The 26,475-nt window shown below is 23.1% G+C and overlaps 6 protein-coding genes across 10 annotated transcripts in view; 3 read left to right on the forward strand and 3 right to left on the reverse strand.

The window, feature by feature from the left end:
• Positions 1-30: 30 nt before the first annotated feature.
• On the reverse strand, positions 31-8,547 carry LOC102677935 (vigilin). 2 transcript variants are annotated; one of them, XM_031511344.1, is made up of 23 exons: positions 8,474-8,547; positions 8,304-8,372; positions 7,275-7,477; positions 6,971-7,186; positions 6,692-6,898; positions 6,367-6,582; positions 6,082-6,265; positions 5,679-5,993; positions 5,493-5,602; positions 5,246-5,402; positions 4,608-4,783; positions 4,389-4,520; positions 4,171-4,317; positions 3,952-4,110; positions 3,711-3,845; positions 3,384-3,602; positions 3,169-3,304; positions 2,945-3,096; positions 2,736-2,864; positions 2,533-2,643; positions 2,238-2,435; positions 1,945-2,163; positions 31-1,855 (listed from the first exon to the last, which is right to left on the reverse strand). In XM_031511344.1, the coding sequence occupies exons 3-23, from the start codon at positions 7,434-7,436 to the stop codon at positions 1,634-1,636; spliced, it is 3,702 nt and encodes a 1,233-aa protein (XP_031367204.1). In that variant the 5' UTR covers positions 7,437-7,477; positions 8,304-8,372; positions 8,474-8,547; the 3' UTR covers positions 31-1,633. The 2 variants fall into 2 exon arrangements, with proteins under 2 accessions (XP_031367204.1, XP_006617524.1); XM_006617461.2 differs by having other exon boundaries at positions 1,634-1,855; positions 8,486-8,515.
• A 632-nt stretch (positions 8,548-9,179) lies between these two features.
• Positions 9,180-11,979, forward strand: LOC102678076 (glycerol kinase). Of its 3 annotated transcripts, none has more exons than XM_006617462.2 (9): positions 9,180-9,399; positions 9,790-10,048; positions 10,157-10,380; positions 10,504-10,710; positions 10,801-10,911; positions 10,998-11,251; positions 11,327-11,532; positions 11,626-11,757; positions 11,840-11,979. In XM_006617462.2, exons 1-9 carry the CDS (start codon positions 9,325-9,327, stop codon positions 11,923-11,925), a joined length of 1,554 nt encoding a protein of 517 aa, XP_006617525.1. In that variant the 5' UTR covers positions 9,180-9,324; the 3' UTR covers positions 11,926-11,979. The 3 variants fall into 3 exon arrangements, with proteins under 3 accessions (XP_006617525.1, XP_006617526.1, XP_006617527.1); XM_006617463.2 differs by having other exon boundaries at positions 10,504-10,695; XM_006617464.2 differs by lacking the exon at positions 9,180-9,399 and adding an exon at positions 9,427-9,507.
• Positions 11,980-12,778: 799 nt separating this feature from the next.
• LOC102673296 (interaptin-like) lies at positions 12,779-15,618 on the reverse strand. Its single transcript, XM_031511366.1, has 9 exons — positions 15,537-15,618; positions 15,418-15,453; positions 15,272-15,324; positions 15,023-15,186; positions 14,825-14,936; positions 14,055-14,186; positions 13,284-13,425; positions 12,976-13,199; positions 12,779-12,868 (listed from the first exon to the last, which is right to left on the reverse strand). Exons 1-9 carry the CDS (start codon positions 15,616-15,618, stop codon positions 12,779-12,781), a joined length of 1,035 nt encoding a protein of 344 aa, XP_031367226.1.
• Positions 15,619-16,645: 1,027 nt separating this feature from the next.
• LOC102678405 (nitric oxide synthase, salivary gland) lies at positions 16,646-23,101 on the forward strand. Of its 2 annotated transcripts, XM_006617465.2 has the most exons (25): positions 16,697-16,963; positions 17,615-17,751; positions 17,850-18,012; positions 18,286-18,377; positions 18,452-18,593; positions 18,709-18,848; positions 18,908-19,082; positions 19,141-19,242; positions 19,319-19,513; positions 19,624-19,721; positions 19,800-19,944; positions 20,064-20,168; positions 20,240-20,307; positions 20,371-20,514; positions 20,587-20,761; positions 20,832-20,961; positions 21,019-21,097; positions 21,180-21,373; positions 21,465-21,634; positions 21,768-21,978; positions 22,069-22,156; positions 22,236-22,360; positions 22,448-22,593; positions 22,675-22,866; positions 22,960-23,101. In XM_006617465.2, the coding sequence occupies exons 1-25, from the start codon at positions 16,856-16,858 to the stop codon at positions 23,065-23,067; spliced, it is 3,432 nt and encodes a 1,143-aa protein (XP_006617528.1). In that variant the 5' UTR covers positions 16,697-16,855; the 3' UTR covers positions 23,068-23,101. The 2 variants fall into 2 exon arrangements, with proteins under 2 accessions (XP_031367225.1, XP_006617528.1); XM_031511365.1 differs by having other exon boundaries at positions 16,646-16,963; positions 20,240-20,514.
• Positions 23,102-23,722: 621 nt separating this feature from the next.
• Positions 23,723-25,644, reverse strand: LOC102680805 (succinate dehydrogenase [ubiquinone] iron-sulfur subunit, mitochondrial). Its single transcript, XM_006617489.2, has 6 exons — positions 25,453-25,644; positions 24,758-24,891; positions 24,530-24,673; positions 24,258-24,453; positions 23,907-24,131; positions 23,723-23,829 (listed from the first exon to the last, which is right to left on the reverse strand). The coding sequence occupies exons 1-6, from the start codon at positions 25,495-25,497 to the stop codon at positions 23,737-23,739; spliced, it is 837 nt and encodes a 278-aa protein (XP_006617552.1). The 5' UTR covers positions 25,498-25,644; the 3' UTR covers positions 23,723-23,736.
• A 463-nt stretch (positions 25,645-26,107) lies between these two features.
• LOC102680659 (coenzyme Q-binding protein COQ10 homolog B, mitochondrial) overlaps positions 26,108-26,475 on the forward strand; it is a 1,544-nt gene continuing 1,176 nt past the window's right edge. Inside the window, exon 1 of the mRNA XM_006617488.2 lies at positions 26,108-26,151. Within this exon, the coding sequence (XP_006617551.1) occupies positions 26,144-26,151 (8 nt within the window). The 5' untranslated portion in view covers positions 26,108-26,143. The remainder of the gene's footprint in view (positions 26,152-26,475) is intronic.

Below are 26,475 nucleotides of genomic sequence, written 5' to 3' on the forward strand. Positions count from 1 at the left end.
TAGAGAATTTATATATTATGACATAATGTGTACAGAGAATATTATTTCATAATTACAATTACTTTGTATTTATAATTCATTAGAAAAGGTACATTCATGCACAGCATCTATCAAATTGTTAGCCAAAACTAAGCATATTAAAATTGCTAATTCTGGCATTTTGTATAAACCATGCATTGGAGATGACATATAAGTCGTCGTACCAAGTAGTTTTATAAAAATTACTGTAAATCTAAAAAATATAGATGAATTTCTGTATACATGATAGTATCTATTTGTGATAGTAGTATATTATTGTACCTGCAAGTACAATAGCTATCATATTGATTATATATATGTATATATATAATAATGTAATTATTATCAATATTTATATAATGTATATATATATACATTTATATATATATGTGTATGTATATATATGTAAATATACATATATATATACATGTATATTTATATATAATTATGTATAATCTAATATTCACATTCCTCCAACAATTGAAATGAGCTGTCCTGAAGAAAATAGACAAGGCACTTGAACCGAATATTTTTTTCTTAGCTAGTTGGCCTCATAAATAGTAGAATGCAAAAATTTGCACATCATACAGCAAACAGTAAAATAGAAAGAATAAATAAAATCAGCTATTCAAAGAATACGACATATCACTTGCATTATAAATATCCATGATTCTTTTCTTTTAATGATGCCAATGATTTCGTATCTGTTCTTTAATGACTGCGTAAAGCAGTACAAAAATAGCAAGGCTTTCTAAAGATTATGTTCCTCCAATATACATTATATAATCACTAATTTCTGCTTTTCTTAAGTCCAGCATTTAATAATATACATGATCAACTATCTTTTATTGGCAGATCTGTTCACTTTATAGCACATTGCAATTTCAAGAGCATAAAGCGATTTTATTAATTATACTAGCTATAAAAAAGCAGGAAAATTATACTTAGGAACGTTTTCCTTAGAAAGACCTTAAAGCTTCACATTTTGCAAAAAATTTGTATAGACTCTAATATCATCATAATGTAATTCAGAAACAATTCCACTTAAGTCCAACATAACAAAAAAATGCAATTTATATGTACAAAAAATATAAATAAATTAACAAAATATGCTTGGTTAAACGCAAACGCATTTAGCCACGCAATCTATACGAATAGAGACAATCTGGGAAATATATAATATACACAAAAAATTAGTTCCTACAAGAGAAGCCACAGTCTTAAGTACAACATATCTGTACCTGAAAGGCATATTAGCAGAATTAAAAGTTATGAAGAAATCAAATGTTTTTTTGTGAATGAAATTACGCACAATTTGCGTCTGACTGTATGTGTGAATATTTCTAACATGGCAATCAACTTAAAATCATGCGTTACAGTTACAGATACATAGGTAATTAGTATATGAACTGTAAATATAAACACCATCGTCAAATGTTATGTAGTAAACCAGTATCAGAGTCCAATAGAGTGGCCAGGTCGTATGCAGCAACATCAGTAATGGAACAGGGAACCACCTAGCACTAATGTGTGTACCCTTCTGTATTGTTTGTCAGAGGAAAGTTCATATATTATGTTTATCTTATGTTTCATTGACTTTTACTCTATATAAATATTAACGTTTCACACCCCAAGGACCATCAGGATTAGTCACAGGTACGTGAGAATATCCAGCAAATTGTGGAAACTCTTCAACACTAGCAGTATTTGGAGCACTTTGCTGTTGCTGTTCCCACGGCCCTCCTTTTACTACAAAGCCTGAATTTCCAGAATTTCTTTCATCTCGTTGAGGTGAACGCAAATTTTCGCGATATTCATTTTCTAAAACATCTTGAATCTAAAATATAATAAATATTATGTAATATAAAATTATTTATCGATTTTATGAAAATAAATGATTTTACATATATTTTATATTAAACTTACATATTCTTCTTCTAAATTCAACAAACGATCCTTAGCATCAGCTACATTTTCTTCTGTACCAACAATTGTTACAATATTAGGATCAGGATCGGTTTTCCTTGGAAATTTAATATCCACTTTAAATTCATCCATTATTTTACGAATATTTCTACCTTTCGAACCAATTAAACGCGAATGTACAGCAGCATTTATATGTACTTCTTCTTTTGTCAAGCCATTCTAAATTATGTGAATATATTTCATTAATTATCATTATATTTATAAAATAAATCTTAAGTAGGCAATATACTTACTAATTCATTAACAATTTTCATAATATCATCTCTTGCGGTACAAGCATTTTTTTCGTAACCAGTGATTGTAATGATATGTTCTTCAGGATCACCTTTACGTGGAAAATTAATTTGAACATCATGATCACTACGTATCTTATTAATCACGGCTCCTTTTCGTCCAATTATTTTTGGATGATATTCTGGATCAACTTCAATCTAAAATAAAATTAGTTAAATAAATTTATTTATAATTTTTCAAAATATTATATTATAATAATATATTATTAATAATTATTATATATAGTAAATTTACCTTCAATTCAAATGATTTCAAAGCTCTATCTTGTCGTTCAGCTTCCAAAGCTTTACATTTATCAAGAATGGCTTGTTTTGCATTTTCAACACATGATGGTGTTCCAGAAATCTAAATAAAAAAATAATTTTAAATTAAATATTATATTAATATTATATCTTAATATTAAATATCATATTATATTTACATATATATATATATACCTTAATATAATCAAGTTTTTCCTCCGCTGGAGATAACATGATATGAACATCATATGTATTCATTAATTCTCGCACATCACGACCTTTTTGTCCTATTATAGAGCGATGAAGGTCAAATGGTACCTCTACCTAAAAATTATGTTAAAATTATGTAATTCTTTGTTAATTATTAAATTATTTGATATATAATTACTAATAACAATATTAACTTCTATTGTAATTGGTACAAGATCAAGCAGTGCTTGTTTAGCAGCTGCAACATTCTCTGGTTGTCCTGTGATACGAATAATATCACAAGCTGGAACAGTTTCAGAAATTTCACCATTTTCACCATTCATTTGTTCTACTACACGTTGTTCATCTAAAACATGAATGTCTTAATTACAAATTTTATAATTTTTTTTTTTTAAATTTCAATTAATTTTAAATTAACCATATGTATCCCGATCAGGAAATTTAATTTGTACATCATATTCAGATGTAATCATTTGCACTTTACGTCCCTTTGCTCCCATAACTGTACGATGATGTTTTTGAAGTATTATGCATTCTTCTGTTACCATTGATTCCTAAAAAGTAATAATTATATATAAAATAATTATAAGAATATACAACAAATAAAAAAAAAATACAAGTTAAAAAATTTACCAATTCTTGTACAATTTCACGCATCCGTTGTTTCGCTGCTTCTATACATTCATGCGATCCTTTCAAAATTACACGATCACTATCGACACCAGCTCGTGGAAATGAAATTTGTACTCCTCCACATTCATCTGCTATACGATGTAATACACCTCCTCTTCGAGCTACAAAATGTCTATGATGTTTCGGATCGATACGAATTTCACCTTCAGTAATATTATCCTATAAAATAGATCAAATATAAAAAATAATTTGATTTATATGAAAAATAATTTTAATATTAAAGACAGATTTCAATATAATTAAAAATAACTATGATTAAAGATTTACAATTTCGCTAATTGTAGCTTCTAATTCAGCTTTAGCTTTTTCAACAGCTTCTTTTTTTCCCATTATTGTAATTACTTCTTTATCTTGATCATCTTCTGTTGGAAATATAATACGTGCTCCTGTGGATTCTCTTATCTAATTAAATAAATCAAATAAAACATGACATATATAATCAAATATAACATATCATAACACATTATATGTAATTATATAATATAAGTTATATTATTAAATAACTAACTTTTTTAATATTAGCACCATTCTTTCCAATAAGAAATTTATGATGTTGTACTTTGGCACGTACTTCAGCTGAATAACTGGACAATTGCTTTTCATTTGTAAGTTCAAGCAACTGTTGTTTCGCTTTTTCAACATCTTCTTTAGGCCCTCTAATAGTTACCTATGAACAAAATATTTTAATATTTATACATTTAATTCTAATAGTTTCAAATTAAATTACCTTATCACTTCGACTCTCTGCTGTAGGAAATTTAATTGCAACACCACCACAATCTTCCATAATAGAATGAATTAATTTTCCACCAGTACCAATAAGAGAATTATAAAATTTTGGTGGTATTACTATCTCATCAGTAATAATATTGGCCTAATACAAAAAATTACTTAATATAAATTAAAATTAATAATTCAATATTTTTATAAGAATATTAATATTACCAATTCATTTTGTATTTTTTGAATCATTTCTTTAGCTTTCTCCACGTTTTCTTTTTTGCCCGTGATAGTTATAACATCGCTTTTTTCACCTTCAGCAGGTAAATCAATTTTAGTTTGTGTTTCTTCTCTAATCTAAAAATTAAAAAATTAAGATAATATATATGTTATATTTGTAATTTATTTTAAAAATATATAAAAATAAAATATTTGGATACCAACTTTACGAATATTAACTCCACCTTTTCCAATGACAAACTTATGAAATTGCTTAAAAATAGGTACCTCTAAGACATAATTATTTTCATTCAGTTCTTTTACTAATTTCATTAAATACTTATGGCACTTGTCTACATCTTCTTTGGGTCCTCTAATTTTTACAATATCTCCCTTTTCACCTGTAAATAAAAAATTTTTAATTAAAAATATTTTTAATTTAAATAAAAAAATAACTTTTTAAATTTTTCGTATATTTTTTTTATTTAATAACTATGACATTGTTTTTAAAAAGTTTAAAAAATTGTTTTAAAAAGTTATAATTTTCTTAGTTTTATACAAAATATAATCATTTTAAAAATAGGATATTTTGTATTACAACTTTTCATAATTTTTAAATTTCAAATTCGGAATGTGAATAAATTTAATAAAAAAATATTTTTTTATAGAAAATTTAAATATATTTTATAGAACATATTTTTTATATAACAATAGAAAATTATAAACTATCAAATTAAATTATAAACTTCTAAATATGAATAAACTCTTTCTTTGGTTAATTGCCAATAAAAATCAAGGTCTTTCAAATGTTTGTACCTGGCATAAATCCGAGTTCTAGTTATTGTATATATTATGCTACATACCTGGACCAGGAATAGTAATCTGTACTTGATTAAACTTATCTCTAATTTCTTTGATATTATCTCCTTTATTTCCAATAATACTAGGATAATAACGATGATCTATTATTACATCTTTCTCTTTTTCATTTTCCAGTTTTTTTACCATTTCTACTAATTCCTATAATGAATTGAAGTATTATATTATAAAATATTATAAAAAAGTTTTGATTATGTAATATTTATAATATATAAAATAAATATTACAAACCGTTTGAGCTTTGAGTACACCAGCAAGATTTCCTTCAATACGAATCACATTACTTCCATCATTTTCAGAAATATTAATTACAACACCTGTCCCTTCTTTTACACGATTTACTAATAAAAAAAAATTATTAAAAATAATATAGCAATATAAATTTTAATATAATTAAATTATTTCAAAAATATTTACCATTACATCCATTTTTTCCAATAATATGTTTATAAAATCTAGGATCGACATTTAATTCTGTAAAAGTAAGCTTAGATATAAGATCAGTAGCCATTAATTGAAGCTCATTTTGTGCTTTTTCCACTTCTTCAGGAGGACCTTCGATTTTAATTTTATCTTCTTTTCCAGTAAACTCTACATTCACTTTTGGCATTTCTTGTGTAATACGTTTAATATTAACACCTTTTCTACCAATTATGTATTTATGAATCCAAACAGGTGCTTTCACCACAGCTGTACGAACACTATTTGCTTTTTCATATACTTTATTTAATGCTATAATATTGGATCAAAAAAATGTTTATGCAAACATTTAATTAATGTTCTAATATAAAAATCTCTTAAAAAATACTAAAACGAATACCTTGACCAAGTTTTTCTTGAGGTCCTCGAAGAGTAATAGTTCCTGTTGGAGAATCTGATGCAGGCATTTCTACACTGACACCAGTTACTTGTAAGATTTCTGCTATTGTACTACCTCGTGGACCAATAACATATTTGTGTTGAGATTTTGGAACTTCAACTGACACTGTTGTACATCTCTTTTCCTAAATAAGAAATATAATTAATTAATTATAATTTTAATTTTAAGAAAATATAAAAAATAATTTCTATTTAGTAATTTTATAATAATATTTATTATCTATACCATATCTTTATAAATGGCTTCGATTTTTTGTTTTGCTGCTGCAACACCTTCTTTTTCACCAGCAATAGTAATTTCATCTTCTTGTGAATGAGCAGGAGGAATATTAATTCGAGCACCAGTTTCTGCCATCATGGCATTGAGATTCTCATTGTATGCACCATGTATAAATGGATGATAAATTTTTGGCACAGATATTCTTTCAAATGCTTTTCTTGACTAATAAAAAAATCTTTGTATATTACTTATATCTTTATATATATATAATATAATTTATATTTAATACTTATATTAAACATTTTTTTTTTTTTTTGATATTTTTACTCACTTGTTCATCTGAAATTACTTTAATTTCATGTTCAGCCTTTTCTATTCCTTCTTTAGTTCCTGTAATTGTTATTATATCTGATTGATCTTGCACAGATGGAACATTTATTTTTGTTGCAGTTGTTTTTTCTAGATCTTTTAAACGCTGTCCCTGTTTTCCAAGAATCCAACGATGATGGTCCTTAGGAATACTAATTTGTTTACTTGCCTATAATCAATTGAAAATTCAAAATTTATATTATTTTAATTTTATTATAATATTAATTTTATAATATCAAACCTGGGTCTGAAATGTTGTTAAAATTCTACGTTTTGCTTCAAGCACTTGATTTTGTTTACCAGTTATTAGGAATGTTAAAGATTGATCTTTTGATGTTGCTATTTCAATAATAGTATTTGTTTCTTTCATTATTGTTTTACATGTACGTATAGATTCTCGTTCTCCAAATTTGTCACTATGATCAAATTTTCGTTCCTCACCAGGTACACGAAACATCTAAGTGACAAAATAATAGATGATAAATAATAAAATATAGAATTAGAATAATTAAAAAATTATATAAATATTATAATTAAATTTATACCTGAGTAATAGTTATACGTCCAAGTTGTAAATTGTTATTTATAGAGAAAATATTTAATTTCCCTGAACTTGAACTAGTTGACTCAGGAAGAACTGGGAATGTCTCATCATAAGTAGGTGGCTCATAGGCCGTTCCCTCTTCCATTACTGACTGCTGCTGCATGATGGGGTTGTCCTGTTTCGTGCCAAGTCCTTACAGTAGCACTATAATGAATAATTATATAATATTCATCATAATTTTAAGATTGAATGAAATATAAAAAATAATCTATTAAATAAAATTTTAAAATCTTAAGATTTGATATATTAATATAATTTATAATCCATTTATAATATAATTTATAAGAAAATATATTATACAATCTAGTTTATTGCTATATTTATTTATAATATTTATTCAAAATTATATTTACATAGTAATTCAAATGAAATTTTATTGATTAATCATTTAATAATATTATAAAAATTATAAAATGCAAATAAAAAAAATAAAAAAAAATGAAAAAGATATGATATTTTTACAGAAATTTAAATGATTGCTGTTTTTATTTGAACAACAATCTATATTTTATACTATATTTTATATATATAAAATTTATATCTCTATAAAAAAAATTCTGTTTAATATCTTCTTTTAATATAAATATTCAATTATATAATAAATTGATTTTTAAGACATATAATATGAATCATCAAATAGCAATAAAAATTTATAATGATTATTATGTCAAATGAGAAATAGCAAAATAGTAGATTCAAGTTATATGCCAGCATGTCAATGACCACAGAGTAGTTGAACTAGTGACCACCATATGGAATGAAGTATTCACTTGACACGTCACAAGATCGCTAACCTTTTTGAAATGAATGTATGCACGTTGCATAGATCGAAAATAGTACTTGCGTATTTCTATCTCGAAATAAGAAATAGGTAATATAAAGATGACGCCGTTATATTCAGAAAGAAAAAGACAAAATGAAAAAAAAGATTCATATGGGCAGTCTCGACATAACACGAAATAATACTTACTCTACCGTAATAAAGAAATCCGGCCAAGTAATAAACGTATATTACGAAGCCAGTTTAATAGTGATTTGCCTGAAACATTAAAAAATTCATAAATATTAGACACTGATGAACACTTAATCTAATTTAATTATTATCGAGCAAATAATTATCCACTATTCTCACGAACGTACGTCTTTCCTTACCGGTAACGCAAAGTGAAATGAGATAAATATTAGCTGGGTTGCAGAAAGTTACTATAATAGTATAGAGATGTCGAACAGCATTTTCTCATTGCAAACCTTAAGATATAAAAATCACTAGAAAATTGTATTTACAAAAAATATTTACTATAATATTTTTATGATAAAAATATATTTGAAATAAAATAATTTTTATTAGAAACTTCATAAAAAATATATATGCAATATTATAATTTAATTATGATGAAATTAAAAAATATATCGATATTTAATTATCTATTTGATACAATAGGAAAACGTACTAATATGCATTAATAAAAAAATAACTGATATTGATTAATGTTGTTATTAATTATTTAATTACATTTTATGAGGAAGTATGAATATTCATTTTTTTTATTTTTATTATTTTATTATTTTTATTATTACTTTATACATATTTTCATATATTATTTTCAAATAAAAAAAAATAAATAAATATATAACATAGAATTAAGTAATTTTTTTTACTTAATACTTATTCTTAAACTTGCAAATTAAATAATTTCAAAATTTGTTATCTATCTATTTTTTTGTATTAATTATAATTTATAATGTCGAAAAATTAAAATACAAATAACTAATAGGTAATAAATAAATTCGAAATGTAATCAATAGAAATATATTGAAAAATAATTAAATGAATTGTTTAATTTTACTTAAAATGTACATTATTATAATTGATTACATTTTTATTTGAAATGTATTATTATATAACAAGATACGATAAAGATTTAACGATAGGTCATTTTTCAAATACACTATATATTTAAATATTCAACTTCAATAAAGAAAAAAAAAATATGCCTGAAAATATCAATCATTCGGGACCATTCATAGGGGCAATTGATGAAGGAACGAGTAGCGCTAGATTCTTAGTAAGTAAATTTTATTTGTGTTTAAGTTCAAACAATAAAAATAACTGACAACTATCTAGTCAAGTTATCTGAATGAAACTTGACCTTTGTCATAATCATTATTTGAATGTGATGTTTATTTTATGATATGTTAGAAAAATATTTTGGAATAAATATTATTTTATAGTTTGTAAAAAAATGTTTTACAGAATTTTTTTTTAATTAATTTGTTTTTTTTAATAAATTTTCATTTTAAAGTTATTTGATTTTATTAGTTTTTCATTCATGATTCATTCATAACAAAATTTTAAATAATTTTATTTTACAATAAATATTAGGATTTTTATATAAAAATAAGAAAAAATATATAATATAAAATATAATACATAATAATAATATATCTTTTTTTAGGTGTTTGATGTATTACATAGAAAGGTATTAGCATCACATCAAATTGAAATTAAACAAAAATATCCACAAGAAGGATGGGTGGAACAAGATCCAAAAGAAATTTTAGAAGCTGTTATAGAATGCATAAAAAAAACAATAGAAAAGCTAAAAGATATTAATATAAATGTATCAGATATCAAAGCAATTGGAATCACTAATCAACGAGAAACTACTTTAATGTGGGATAAAAATACAGGAGAACCATTACACAATGCAATAGGTAAAATGCAATATATAATTTATTATTAAGATACATTATTTGTAATGTATTTGCATATGTGTAATATATAAATATAATTATTAAAATAAAATTAATAATTTTTTATAGTATGGTTAGATATGAGAACTACTACAACTTTGGAAGACATATTAGATAGTGTACCTAATAAAACAAGAAACAAAAATTATTTAAAACCTCTTTGTGGACTTCCAATGTCACCATATTTTAGTGCTCTCAAAATACGTTGGTTAATTGATAACATACCACGTGTTAAACATGCAATAGATGAAGAGAGATGTGCTTTTGGAACTATTGATACATGGCTTATTTGGGTATGTTTTTATTTATACAAAATATTTTTATTTTATTTTTATTTTATATAAAATATTTGCTACAAAATATTACAATTACAATTATTTCATTGATTAATCAAATAAATTATACTTTTTATATAGAATCTTACCAAAGGACAATTACATGTAACTGATGTTTCAAATGCATCTCGTACTATGTTAATGAATATTGAATCATTAAAATGGGATCCTCTGTTATGTCGATTTTTTGGAATTCCACAGCATATTCTACCTGAAATAAGATCTAGTGCTGAAGTATATACAACAATTTCAAATCCAGAAGTTCTTGCTGGTGTACCTATAGCAGGAGTATATTATAAAAATAATATATTTAAATATTAATGTTGTTCAAAATTTTATTAATTTTGATTATTAACATATTTCATATTTACATATAAGTGTGTAGGTGATCAACAAGGAGCACTTCTTGGTCAATTGTGCTTAAAACCTGGACAAGCAAAAGCTACTTATGGAACTGGTTGTTTTTTACTTTACAATACTGGAAGTATTGTATGTATTCATTTCAATTAATTATATTATTATATGTTCTATTAAAAATTAATTCATTTATTTAATTAAATGTTTAATCATTTTAGAAAGTAGATTCAACACAAGGTCTTATAACAACTATTGCATATAAAATAGGTAAAAACTCAGCAACTTATGCATTGGAAGGCTCAGTGGCTGTAGCTGGTGCAGCTTTATCATGGTTACGTGATAATATACAACTATTTAATAATATAACACAATCTCAAGACATGGCAGAACATGTAAGATCTTCAGGAGATGTATATTTTGTACCTGCATTCTCAGGTTTATATGCACCATATTGGCAACAAGATGCACGAGGGTAACTAGATTACAGTAATAATTATTTAAAAGATCATTATTTTTGATATCAAAGTACAAATTGCATATATTTTAGAGTAATTTGTGGTATTACTGAAGATACACAACAATATCATATCATTCGCGCAGCATTAGAAGCTGTTTGTTTTCAGACAAGAGATATTTTAGAAGCCATGGTTAAAGATTCTGGAACAAAATTAACAACTTTACAAGTTGATGGTGGAATGACAGTAAACAATTTACTTATGCAATTACAAGCTGATCTCACAGGAATAAATGTTGGTGTGTATAAAATTTTATGAATTAATATTGCATATATATTTACATATACTATATTATATTATATTCTAATATCATTTTTTTTTAATCTAATAGTACGACCCAATATGGTAGAAACAACAGCATTGGGAGCAGCTATATTAGCTGGTGTTGGAGTCGGTCTTATCGACATAAATGATGTAGATGCATCTCAAGTTACAGAATTTTCACCCTCTATTGAAGAAGATGGTAATTTTTTTTCACGAAAAGAAATTTAAAAAAAATTTTATATTTTTACAAAAATATTAAATTATATATATTTATATTTTAGAAAGAGATTTGAGATATTCTAAATGGAAAATGGCTGTTGAAAGATCCATGAAATGGGATTGTTCTACTACTTTAATGAATAATTAAAATTTTCAAAATATCCCTGTAAATAATAGGAATGATAATAAAGAATTAAACAAAGAAACATTAAAACAAAAAGTATATAAACAATGAACAATATCTTGCTCAAATGAATGCATATATAAAGATTGAATATTGTGAATTTAATATAATAGATAAAAAATATTTAAATAAACAATAAATAAGAATCTAAAATATACATTTTGTTAATAAATATGTTGGATATTATTATAGATATTTATTAAAGAAATTATTTTTTGTTAATAATTGTTATGGATTAATTATATTTTTAACAAAATATGTAATTTATAAAATTAACATTTTTATATAATTTATATAATTTACTAAAGTATATTAATAAACATAAGTAAAAAAACATAAATAGATTGAAAAAATACATTTTAAGCAATTACAAAAAAATTTATCTTTGAAATATATATATTATATGAAACTATATATTTTTTAAATAATAACTTATAATAATTAAATAATTTTATGTAATAATAATATTTTATAAAATTTTATTTTTTAGAAATTTTTCCAGATGTTCCGAATTGAGGTTTCTTTGGAATTCCATATTGTCGTAATCCATAATTGCGTGTTTTAAATATTTTTTTTTTCGGCAAGAAATCATCTTTATCCTATTTATGCAAAATAAGACTTTTCTTAATTTTTTTAGTTAAATATAAAATATATAAAATAGAAAAGAAAAATTCCTTTTAAATAATACCTCATTTTTTTTCTCTTCCTTATCTCGAGAAAAAAAAGAATTATTTTCGATACAATTAAAATCCTAAAAATTTTATTATCTTTATATTATTATTATTATTTTGTATTATAATTATTATTTTATATAAAATTAACTGTAAGTGTGAGTGTGAATGTTAAACTTCACCTTCGTTGGAGAATTTAAATTGAATCGAACCTTTTTTTCTTGTACTGATAATATCTATAATTAACAGTTATATAATGCATATAATTATGTATATCCAAAAAAATTAAAGTAAAATTATATACATAAAAATAACATAAAAATATATTATATATATAACTTACATTTTGTAATTCATCATTAATTTCTCTGGTACTAAAGCTATATATATCTTGTTCAAGATTCGATATTTCGTTTTTATCTTTGATTATAATTTTTGAGTTATTTATATTTTCTTGATTTTGAAATTCTTTTACTTCACAAATTTGATTTGTTTGACTTTCTATTTTTTTAATTATTTCTATTGGAATAGATTCTATTAAAGGTTGCATTTTTTCTTTTAAATTATCTTGCAATTCATTATGATTTATTTTTGTATATTGATCATTTGTTTGTTTATTTTGATTTTCTTCATTATTTATTTTACTTAAACTTTCATTTAATTTTAAATATGCAGAATTTTGTGTAGTTAAAGTTTTTTTCATTTCTATTAGTTTAACATCGAATTCTTGTTTTAAGGATTTTATCTCTGTTTCGTATTTTTTTTTCGATAATTTATGAGTATTCTCAAATTCCTATTTATAATAAATGAATTTAACTCATTATTTATATATTTATATTTGTAATTAATATTAATTTTTAGTTATATTTTAAAATTGTACCTGTATTTTTAAATGTTTTTCTAAAAGTATTTGTGCTTTTTCTTTTTCTAAAAATTCGATTTTTCCGTATAATTCCATTATTTTATGTTCATTATCCAAATTCACCATTTGTAAAGATTGTTCAAGATTTATATTGCGAACTTGCGCTTCTTTTAATTTATTTTCTATATTTAAAAAATCATTTTGCATATTTTTATATTTATTATCAATCATATCAAAATCTTTAGCTAAACTAGATTCTATTTCTTGTCTAGTATTTAAATTTTCTCGTAGTTTATCGATCTTAAAGAATAAAATTAATTTAATATATATATATATATATATATATAATTATAATATATTATTATATACTTCCTGTGTTTTCGTTTGTATTTCTTTTGATAGTTTTTCTTCCTTATCTATGGATTTTTCATATTTTGCACTTAATTCAGTATTATAGTATAACAAATTCTCAATTTTATTTCTGCCACAAAATCAATGAATTAAGATGAAATACATAAATGATTCATTTACACATATAAAAATACTTACTGGCATGTAACAATCTCCCCTTGCAATTTTATTATTTCATCATCTTTTTCAGCAAACAAGATAGTTAAGTTTTGTTTCTCTTCCGTAATCTTCTGTAATTGCACTTGTAGTTCTTGATTCATCGACGTGAGATTTTCTTGCTTCTAAAATCGTAATTGTTTATAATATTTTACATATTTATTATATCCATGATAACAACGTGTGACGATAATATAGGTAATATATTTTTTTTATTTTCAAAGAGACAAGATTATACACGTCTTTTTACTTAAAATAGAAAAATTAAAGTAAAAAAAAAAAAAAATAAAGTCTAAAAATAATATATATTTCTTAAAATAATGTAAAATATATATTTTAGAAATATATATTTTTTACCTTTATTAATTCCAATTTTTCTTCTGTATAAACATTATGCAAATGATTTTTCTCTAAAACTGAATTATTTTTCAATTCTTCGAATTGTTTTTTCAATTCGTTCTCAATATTCATCATTTCATGTATTCTAATAAATGAAACATAAATTTTTCATTATTTCTTTCATTATTCTTCAATGAATAATTTATATGTTTAAGAAGAAATGTTTCATAAATACCTTCTCTCTTGATTTATTACTTTGTTTTCCATTGTATTAACAATATTTCTTTGCTCATTATCTATAAAAAAATATTTTAATCAAAATTAGAAATACAAAGTTTATAATAAAATTTATATAATATTAACCTTTCAATTTCATAATACATAATTCTTGTTGAAGTTTCTTCATTGTAGATTGTTGAATAACGATGATTTCATTATATAATTTCGATAGATTATCCTTATGTTGTTGAAATCCTTTTAAACTCTCTGATATTTCATAATAATATTTAGTAATTGATTCCCAATCGTTATTCAATCTAGAAAAGAAAATTAATATTGTCTTCAGTATCAATTTTTAATTGCAATAAATGTCTAAAGAATACATAGTAAATATGTATATTACTGTTGTAAAATCTCCTCTTTAGCTCGTAATTCGATCTCATGAGAGGTAGAAAGTGAAGATATGGTTTCTTCAGCGATCTGAAGCTTCTTTTGTAACTTTTGAATTTTTCGTTCTTCAATTACATGCATCTGTTTCATTTCTTCCGTAATTAAATTTTCTCGTACCTATTTATTTATTATTTATTTAATAAAAGAAATTTTATTTAATATTTTTTGATAACAACTTTTTAATAAAATAAAAATTATATACTATTCCTGTTTCGGACAGTGGTGTTTGGATACCCATATGTTTAGACCATTGTCCTATTAAAGTATTAACAAATTTTCCACTTGGACAAATTTTCTGAATTTTTTCCAGATTTTCATTATGAAATGATTGAATTTTTCGTTTGTTACTTTCTGATTGTGATTTCGCATCTTTTTTAAGTGATTCTAAGGTGAAATATTTTATATAAAATGATTTATTTTATTTCTTATATAGCATTATGAAATATTATACCATTTAAATATTATACCATTACTTTGAGGAGTTTTTGAATACTTATTCGGACTATTCTGAGGAGTATAGTGAATTTTACGTTTAACTTCTTGTGACATTATATCTTTTTTATCAAATTCTATAGAATAATTATGATTTTATTATTATTTATGAATCAAAATATAAATTAATAAAACTTACCACTAACTCGAGGTGTTCTTTGCAATTTTTCTGAATTATTATTCATATTATTTTTCATATTATGGGATACAAATTCAAAACTATGATTATCTTCTTGTTGCATTTTTGCGTTTATTTTCTGCGTTTATAATCTAAACAAATCAAAGTAGATAAAAATTAATTAATAGTATACTAAACTTTAAGTATTAACAATAAAATTCCTGCGATAACAATTATTATAATAATTATCTATAAAATTGCTTATTTATATCAAAGTAAATATTTTTTAAATAAAATTATTTCTAAATAAAATAATCGTATAAAATTTGGTCAATTATTTATGGATATGAAATAATATGATATAAGAACCGTCTTTAAATACAAGTGAGCACAATTTTTTTTTATTATTTTCGAATTTTACTACGTAAATAAATATAAATACTTGTATTAATATTTTGTACATTAATAAATACTATATGAAATATTAGCATTCATTATAATTACAATATAGCAAAAACATAAAATTTGATTATATTTTTGAAGAAAAAAGCTTTTAAATATTTAAAAATATTTTCTTTTAAATAACATTTTCTATAATAAGTATATTATATATTTTCTATAATGAAATATTTTTACATATAATTATTTTTGTAACTGTCATAATTTTTTTTAATTATTTATCAAACAATTACATTATAGTTGATATATCGATAAAATATTTACGATATAAACAATGGCCGAACATATGGCGCGCTAAATTGATCGCGCATCTTTATGATCCATATAATATCTCATTTATGAATTATTCAAAAGAATCTTATTCCTTTTTATTGTTATAATCAATAGAATTCTTTTTCAAGATTATTTAAACAAATAATAACAAATATTTTTCATAATATGATATAATAAATTATCGAAAAATATATATCATATTTAAGTATTTATTGAAACACATCGGCGCAGTAAATCAATGGCGCAGCTTCATAGCGCATGTGACAATTCGCGGAATCTGGAGTATCAGTAGGAAGGAGTCAGACATCCCTCCCTTCTCACGGGGATGTTCACAAAAGAGAGTTAAGCAGTGTACGTACCGTGACAATCTAATATACAAGCGGAACAGTAACAGGTGACAGACCAGAAACACGTTTTATCGAACGAAAGAATTAGAATATTAAAATGAAGGAACATGAGGCAACAGGAACCTGCCAAAAGAAACCAACGAAATTGCGAAATCTCATTTACAAGACTGAAGCTTTTGATTCTTTGCACACTGGAAATGCAGAGGTAATGAAAGAAATTTTTGAAATTTTTTTTTTTTATTTATTTTTTTATTTTTTATTTTTAATTTTTATTGCTTTATATATTTTATGTATATAGAAATTTTCATTTAAAAACTTTAATGTTTGATATTATATTATTGAATATTATTGAACAGCGTGGGAGTTCGAATAAAACTGCGAATATAGATAAATTTGTAATAGAATAAATCTACTATCGAAAAACAAGAATTCGTTTCAGTGACACACTAATTGTATGATGCATATATATAATATACATATTTTTTCAAATAATTGGAATAATAAATTTTGAAACAATTGAAGGAAGTTGGAATGAATATATATAGTATAGTTGGAATGAAAGAAACAATATTTTTATTTATCCAATTTATATTATAATCTTTTATAAGATTAAATATCTAAGGTTAAAAGTTAAAATAATTTAAATATATGTTCATATTTTGATTAGCGTAGTAATAATGATTCTATAATATTTCTAATTTGAATGTTATTGTTAATTAGTAATATGTTAAATTATTTTATTTAAATAAATGAAATATTATTATCAAAAAATTTTACAGATAATTAAGAAAATATAAAATTTTATGAAATTAAAAAATATTATATTAATTTTATCTCAATCTTATCTTTTCTTTAGAAAACATTGTGCTCTGGTCAAGTATGTCTTGGTAGCGTTATGCAGCTACCAATTCATAGTACAGAGCCCCGATCAAAAGAAGAAATTCTTTTACATGCTAAGGATTTTCTCGAACAATATTTTTCTTCTATTAGAAGGTAAAAAACATTTAAAACATATTTTTATATATAACTAAACATATTTTTATCATTTTCTATTAAATATGTTAAATATTATTTATTTTTTTAAAAAATAGATTAAATAGCGAAGCACATCGTATTCGTTGGGAAAGTGTACAAAAAGAAGTTACAGTTACTGGTACTTATCAATTAACTGAAACAGAATTAGTTTTTGGAGCGAAGGTAGCATGGCGTAATGCCACAAGATGCATTGGTCGTATTCAATGGTCTAAATTACAGGTATATAAGAATTTAAACTTATGTGTATTATATATTAAAGTATGTATATTATAAAAATCTAATTCTGAAAATTTAAATTAAAAAAATTAAAAATATATTCAATAATTTTTTTTTTATTATGTACTTTAATATTTTTTTATTAACATAAAAATAAAAATGAATAAAGAAAAATATTACAATTATCTGAAAGCAAATCTCGATTACTTGTCTTTTCTTTCCAGTTCACATGTAAAATTAAATATCATTCTTCAAGTTTATAATCTTCAATTATAGGTATTTGATTGCCGTTATGTCACAACAACTAGCGGCATGTTTGAAGCTTTATGCAATCATATTAAATATAGCACAAACAAAGGAAATATTAGGTAAATAAATAATAAAAATATTTTTCATTCAATATTATTATTGTGTAAATGTTACTATTTTATTTGATTTTTAGATCTGCAATAACAATATTTCCGCAACGTACGGATGGAAAACATGATTATAGAGTGTGGAATCATCAACTAATAAGTTATGCAGGATATAAAAATCCGGACGGTACCATAATTGGAGATCCTGCAAATATTGAATTCACTGAAGTAAAATAATTCTTTTCAATTCGTTTGTTACTTTTAATTAAATTTAATTTGTTACTTTTAATTATCTTTATTAAAAAATTATTCAAAATTATTACATAATCTATTGTTTTCACAGTTATGTATGAAATTAGGTTGGAAAAGTGCACGTACTCGTTTTGATATATTACCATTGATATTATCGGCAAATGGTCATGACCCTGATTATTTCGATATTCCAAATGAACTTGTTTTAGAAGTACCTCTTAGTCATCCAACGTAAGTATTTCTATTCATTATTTTTAGACGATTTATTAATTTTTATTTATTTATCGTAGATATGATTGGTTTGAAAAGTTAGAATTAAAATGGTTCGCAGTTCCTGCTGTATCTGGAATGGTATTTGATTGCGGAGGATTAGAATTTACAGCCGCACCATTCAATGGATGGTATATGAGTACTGAAATTGGATCGAGAGATTTATGTGATGTTCAACGATACAATTTATTAGAGGTATATTTTTATACAATTTAAAAAAAAATAAATATATTAAAATAAATTTTACTTATAGACAATTGCAACTCATATGGGATTAGATACAAGAACATCTACTTCGTTATGGAAAGACAAAGCTATGATAGAAGCTAATGTCGCTGTTTTGCATAGTTTTCAGGTATATACGAGAATGAAATATCTTTATTGAAAAATTTTTTATAAAGAATAATAATAAACTTTTAAAATTTTTTTAGATGAAAAATGTAACAATTGTAGATCATCATACGGCTTCAGAATCTTTTATGAAACATTATGAAAATGAAATGCGATTAAGAAATGGATGTCCAGCTGATTGGCTATGGATAGTACCACCGATATCAGGATCAGCTACACCTGTATTCCATCAAGAAATGGCTCTTTATTATTTAAAACCGTCATATGATGCTCAGGTTCTTATAAATAAATTATATATAATAAAATTATATATAATAGATATGTAATAAAAATTTATTATATCTATTACATACACAATTTTTGTATTTGCGTATAATTATTATAGGAACCTGCTTGGAAAACACATGTTTGGAAAAAAGGTCGTGATAAGAAATCAACTTCTAAAAAGCCAAGACGAAAATTTCATTTTAAGCAAATTGCAAGGTAAATCATTATAAATATATAAAAAGAAAGAAAAATAAATTTACAAAATTTACAAATCAAATTAATTAATAATTTTAGAGCAGTAAAATTTACATCTAAATTATTTGGAAGAGCTTTATCTCGAAGAATAAAAGCTACAGTATTATTTGCCACGGAAACTGGTACATCACAAATGTATGCTGAAAAACTTAGCGAATTATTAGGACATGCTTTCCATTCGCAGGTATTTAATTATTTAATTATATAATTAAATATGTTTAAATATTATAAGAATTTTAAATTCCATTAATTAATCTTTAAAAAATAATTAAATTTAAAAATATTTGAAATTTTTAATTTTAGGTACTTTCCATGTCAGATTATGATATTAGTAATATAGAACACGAAGCTTTATTATTAGTTATAACATCTACTTTTGGAAATGGTGATCCTCCAGAAAATGGCGAAGTAAATTTATTATTTTTTATTCTAATTATTTAAAACTTAAATTATAATTTTATATAAATTTTATTTTTTAGGCTTTTGCACAAAATTTATATGCAATGAAAATGAATGAAACGTACATTAATAGTGGCAATAAAATAAGGTATTATAATTTTAATATAATAAAATTCATAAATTATATTATAATTATTTATATTAATTATAGTTTGGCAACTTCAAAATCGTTTATTAAAGCAAATAGTCAAACTGAAGTAAGCAATTCAAAAAAACTGGATAGGTTGGATTCTCTTCGGGGTTCAACCACAGATTCTCAAACAGAAGATACTTTTGGTCCTTTAAGCAATGTTAGGTATATTATTGAATATATTTATTTATAATCAATTTATAAATGTGAAATGAAATCTCTAATTCATTTCTTCAGATTTGCTGTTTTTGCATTGGGATCATCAGCATATCCAAATTTTTGTGCATTTGGTCGTTATGTGGATAATTTATTAGGTGAATTAGGTGGAGAACGACTGTTAAAATTGGCACAAGGAGATGAAATGTGTGGACAAGAACAAGCTTTTCGAAAATGGGCAGCCGATACTTTCGCTGTTCGTATCTTATCTGTAATTATCCATATTTATTATAAAATATTTTTTTAACATTTCTTGTAATTTTCAGGTTGCATGTGAAACTTTCTGTTTAGATGATGATGATACTTTGCTTGAAGTTGCCTTATCTTTAGGATCAGAAGCTTTATCAGCAGCAACTGTTCGTTTTATAGAAGCTGAACCCCAACCAATTGGAAAAGGTATATTTATTCATAGTTATTAATTACATTTTTATTTTTATAATTTTAATATTTCAGCTTTAAGCAAATGTCATAACAGAAACGTAACTACTTGTAATATGTTTCGAAAAACAAATTTAAGCGGTGATTCATCGAGGTATTATATGAAAATTGTAAATAAATAATAGTTTCATGATAATAATATAATAAATTTAACTTTATATTTTTATCTTTTATAGTGGAACTACGTTACTCTTAGAACTCGATGATATAGCAAGTATGGAAATATTATATAAACCTGGTGATCATTTGGGAGTTTTTGCATGTAATAGATCAGAATTAGTAGAGGCAATTTTAAAACGAGTACAAACTCCTTTTGATCCAGATGTACCAATTGAATTACAAATACAAAAACAATCTCATACTCCTAATGGTTTGTTTTTTTTTTTTTTTAATATTATTGAAATTGCTATATTATTATTATTGAATTCATTTTTTATTATAATTTTATTTTTTATATATAGGAATCGTAAAAACGTGGATAGCACATGATAGATATTTACCCAATTCCTTGAGAATATTATTAAAAAGATTTTTAGATATCACTACACCACCAACGCCGAACCTTCTTAGATACTTTGCGTCCATTGCTACAAATCCAAAAGAACAAGCTCAACTTAATCTTTTAGCTTCCGTAAATATTTAATTAATTAATTAATTTTAATTAATTTTCAACTTAATTTTAATTTCTATTAAAAAAATTTAATTATGATTGTTAAAAATTACTAAAAAAATATGAAATTTTAATAATTTTCTTTTATAAAAAGGATCCAGCAGTTTATGAGGATTGGAGACATTGGAAATTTCCTAATTTAGTAGAAGTATTGGATGAATTTCCATCCGTAAAACCTTTTGCACCATTATTATTACTTCATTTAACTCCTTTGCAACCAAGATTTTATAGTATATCTTCGTCTCCGGATGTACATCAAGGACAAATACATCTTACTGTTGCTGTTGTTCAATACAAAACACAAGGTAATTCTTAATTTTAAATTATATAATATATTTTTGAATTATAAGAAAATAATTTTTTATTTAAAAATAAAATTATTTTTAAAAAATTAGATGGTTTTGGACCAATCCATTATGGAGTTTGTTCCAATTATTTACGTGAAGTATCAGATGGAGAACCTTTATATGTATTTGTACGTAGGTAAGTTTTTGTTTTTAAATTTTAATAATTCAATATATACAAAATTTTTTCTAGATTTTTTTTTATTTATTTTATTTAGTGCACCTAATTTTTATATGCCATCCGAACCAAAAGCACCGATGATATTAGTCGGACCAGGAACAGGAATTGCTCCATTTCGTGGTTTTTGGCATCACCGTCTCGCAGAAATAAAACGCCGACCAGGTATAATTTGCTATATATTATGATTTATTAAAATAAATATTATAAAATAAATTACATTAATTATAATCATTTCAATAAAATTTATAGATCTTGAATATGGAAAAGTCTGGTTATTTTTTGGTTGTCGTCAAAGAAATTTAGATCTATATAGACAAGAGAAAGAAGAAATGGTAGAATTTGGCGTTTTAGATAAAATCTTCTTAGCTCTTTCACGAGAATCTGGTTTCAAAAAGGTTATAACTCAAAATATTTTTTAAATAATTTATAATATCACTTTGTTATACTTAAAATATTATTATACATAATTTTAACAGACATATGTACAAGATTTAATTCAAGCGGAAGCTTCACAAATTTATGATATGTTAGTGTATGAAGGAGGTCATTTTTACGTTTGTGGTGATTGTACAATGGCAGAAGACGTTTATCAAACTTTGAAACATATTATACAAACTCATAGTGAAATGACAGATAAACAAGTTGAAGCATATATGTTATCACTACGTGTAAATTATATCATAATTATTATTAATTTATATAATTATTAAATATATTTTTTAATTTCTTACATAATATAATATTTTACATAATATTTTTAGGATGAAAATCGTTATCATGAAGATATATTTGGTATTACTTTAAGAACAGCAGAAGTACATAATAGATCAAGAGAAACAGCAAGAAATAGAATGGCTGCCGAACCTTAAATTTTATTCTGATGAACATTTAAAAAATTTTGAATGATTTTATAGATAATTTTCAATTACGAGTATCATGCATAAATTAAATTAAGATATTTAGATGTCCTTAATTTCAACATATCGTACTATTATACGATTTATTATAATTTTATGATTATTATAATATGTAAGTTTTTAGTATTATATGTGTATATATTTTTTATGATATTAATGCTTGAATGATTACTTAGATATAATATTAAGATTAATATATCTTTGGCTTTAGCATTAAAAAAGTAAAATTACATATCCAAATAATCTTACCATAAAATTAATTAATATCTCAATAAATTCATTTTAGCAATAATATATTATTAGAAAGATATAAAGAACAAAGATATAAAATATCACATAAAATGATGTAACATAAAATTGAATATATTCCATTAATGGATTTTAATATATTATATTTTATCTTCATATATGAATGTATATAAAGTTAATTGAAATATATTAAAAAGAATTTGAACTTTATTTATAGTAAAACATATTCGATATTTATAAAAGATTTGATTCCATTATTTTATTAAATAATTTAGATAACTATTTATTTATTTCTATTTAATCAAATATAAGTTTCTATGTAATCATAATGAACAAAAAATACATATGACTACTTTCATTTTTTTCTTTTATTTATATAGCAGTTTCAAGATCAGGTTTTTGTTTCTGACTGATATTAGATAACAATTTTTTTATTTCTGCAATTGCCTTTCCAGGATTCAAGCCCTATTTAAAAGAAAAAATATTAATTTTTAATTGAAAAAGAAATTATATTTTTTAAATTATTTAAATACTATACTTACTTTTGGACAAGTACGAGTACAATTCATAATTGTATGACAACGATATACTGAATATGGATCTCGTAATTTTGCAAGACGTTCCTTTGCTTTGCTATCACGCGAATCAATAATCCATCTATAAGCCTGCATAAGTACAGCAGGTCCTAAATATTTATCACCATTCCACCAATATGATGGGCAAGAAGTACTGCAGCAAGCACATAAGATACATTCATAGAGACCATCCTATATTATAAAGAAATATATTACTATTTTATTATTACATTGTTGATTATACAATTATTTTATTATATAATAAAATAAGAAATATAAATTTTATTAATTTTAATAATAATTTTAACATTTAGTTACCAATTTTTTACGATCTTCAACACTTTGTAAATATTGTTTTGCACCAGTCTCCTTTGCATCACCACGTTGCAACCATGGTTGTATACTTTTATATTGATTATAAAAGTTATTTAAGTCGGGCACTAAATCTTTTACTATATACATATGTGGTAATGGATAAATTTTACTAGTTGAATTTAAATTAGTATCAATTTTGCTAAAATAATAATAATTTATATTTTAATATGACAATTGTTTGACTTGAAAACTTCATGAAATTAATTAAAATATACCTTATACATGCTAATGTATTTGTACCACCAATATTCATAGCACAGGAACCACAAATACCTTCACGACAAGAACGACGAAAGGTTAAAGTTGGATCAATTTCATTCTTAATTTTAATCAATGCATCCAAAACCATAGGACCACAACTATAATAGTTTTTAAATTAAATAAATTTAAAATAATAGAAAATTATTAAAAAATTATTAAAATAACTTTTAAAATAAACTTACGTATTTAGATCAACTTTATATTCTTGCATATATGGTTTTTCATCAGGTTTGTCTGGGTTCCAACGATATACAGCAAAACTTTTTAATTTAGCTTCAGACGCATTTTGATTTGCAGATATATGAAATCCTCTAACCTAAATCAACAAAAATTAATATAAAAATGAACTCAAATAAATTAACTAACATAAATTATGTAAAAAGAATCTAATTTAGAATTTCATAAATATATATTTAGATTAAATATTTAATTATTTATTGTTGATTATAAATTATACATTGAAATATAACAATTTTCTTAAAGATATAATGATATATTTAATTAAATTGATGTATATTATATAAATACATTATAATAATATAGTTAATTAATTCAATTGAATAAATTATTTGTCAATAAAATAAAAAGCTATTTTTATATATTTATAACTTATACAATTATATGTATTAAAGAAAAAAAAGTAACGTTCAAAATAAAAATATTAAGTGGCATTGTTTAATTAATCATTGTTTTAATTAATTGTTAAAATGTCAAAATATATAAACGAAAAACAATTGAATTGATATCAGTTATAGAATAGATTAAAGTTAGATTTTGTTATAGATTTATACAATATTTTAAAATATGAAATCAACAAATAATTCTAAGAAAAAATAATTTTTTAATTATCAAAGTTTCGGTTTTTTTTAATGCTTACTTGTCGAAATACATTTCTGCAAGCTTGTGGTGCGATGCCAGCCATTTTTTAAAAATGAATCAAGATGAAGACATTTGCAGTACCTATGTTATGTAAGTTATACACGTGAGGATGTACCAATCTAATTGTAATCTTTGCTTACGTAGAATATTTTTTTGAACCACTGTCAAATTCTATATTAATATTAATAACATATGAAAGAGTTATTTAAAATAATTATTTGTAATTTATTTAATAAATAGATTTTTCTATTTATTAAATAATATTTACATTATACAATCAATATTTTTTCAATAATATAATTAATACTTTAATTGAAATATAGATTTATTTTATTATGTAAAATGTTATACATTTTATATACTATTTTAACTTTTAATATAAATATATCTTATTATTTTTAAATAAATCTATAATTACTCTTTTTCATATATATTTTCTACTTTATAAATATTTTAAAAAGTTTATTCATATTTTTTAATATAAATACCTTAATTAAAATTTAGGCATAAATAAAATTTTTTTAAATATATTTTAAATTTAGGCATTGTTTTAAAATTAAAACAACGAAATGTATTTGTAAAAATTGATAATGCTCAACGTTTTCGTATACATATATAAAGATGATATATATAAATATATATAAATTTTATTAATATTACACAAAACGGAATTATTAAATTGTATCATCATGTATAGGTAATATTCTTTCGATTGTAATTATTTAAATTTCCTACATGTATATGTAAATAATATAAATTTTATATTATTTATATGTATAGGTTATGTTTTATATTCCTTCATTATTACTTTATCATATTTAAAAATTGAATTATTTTATTTTAATTTCTAAATATATTTAAAATAAATTTATTATTGCTATACTATATAGATTAAATATATTTTAAAAGTAAAAATCAATATTGTAATTAAATAAAAAAATTATTACAATACATAACCTAATAAATATATATATATATATATATATTTTATTTGAAAGCGCTTTTAAATATTTTTATGTAA

The sequence above is a fragment of the Apis dorsata genome, unplaced genomic scaffold (assembly GCF_000469605.1).
Source record: "Apis dorsata unplaced genomic scaffold, Apis dorsata 1.3 scaffold_309, whole genome shotgun sequence".
NCBI classification, from domain to species: domain Eukaryota; kingdom Metazoa; phylum Arthropoda; class Insecta; order Hymenoptera; family Apidae; genus Apis; species Apis dorsata.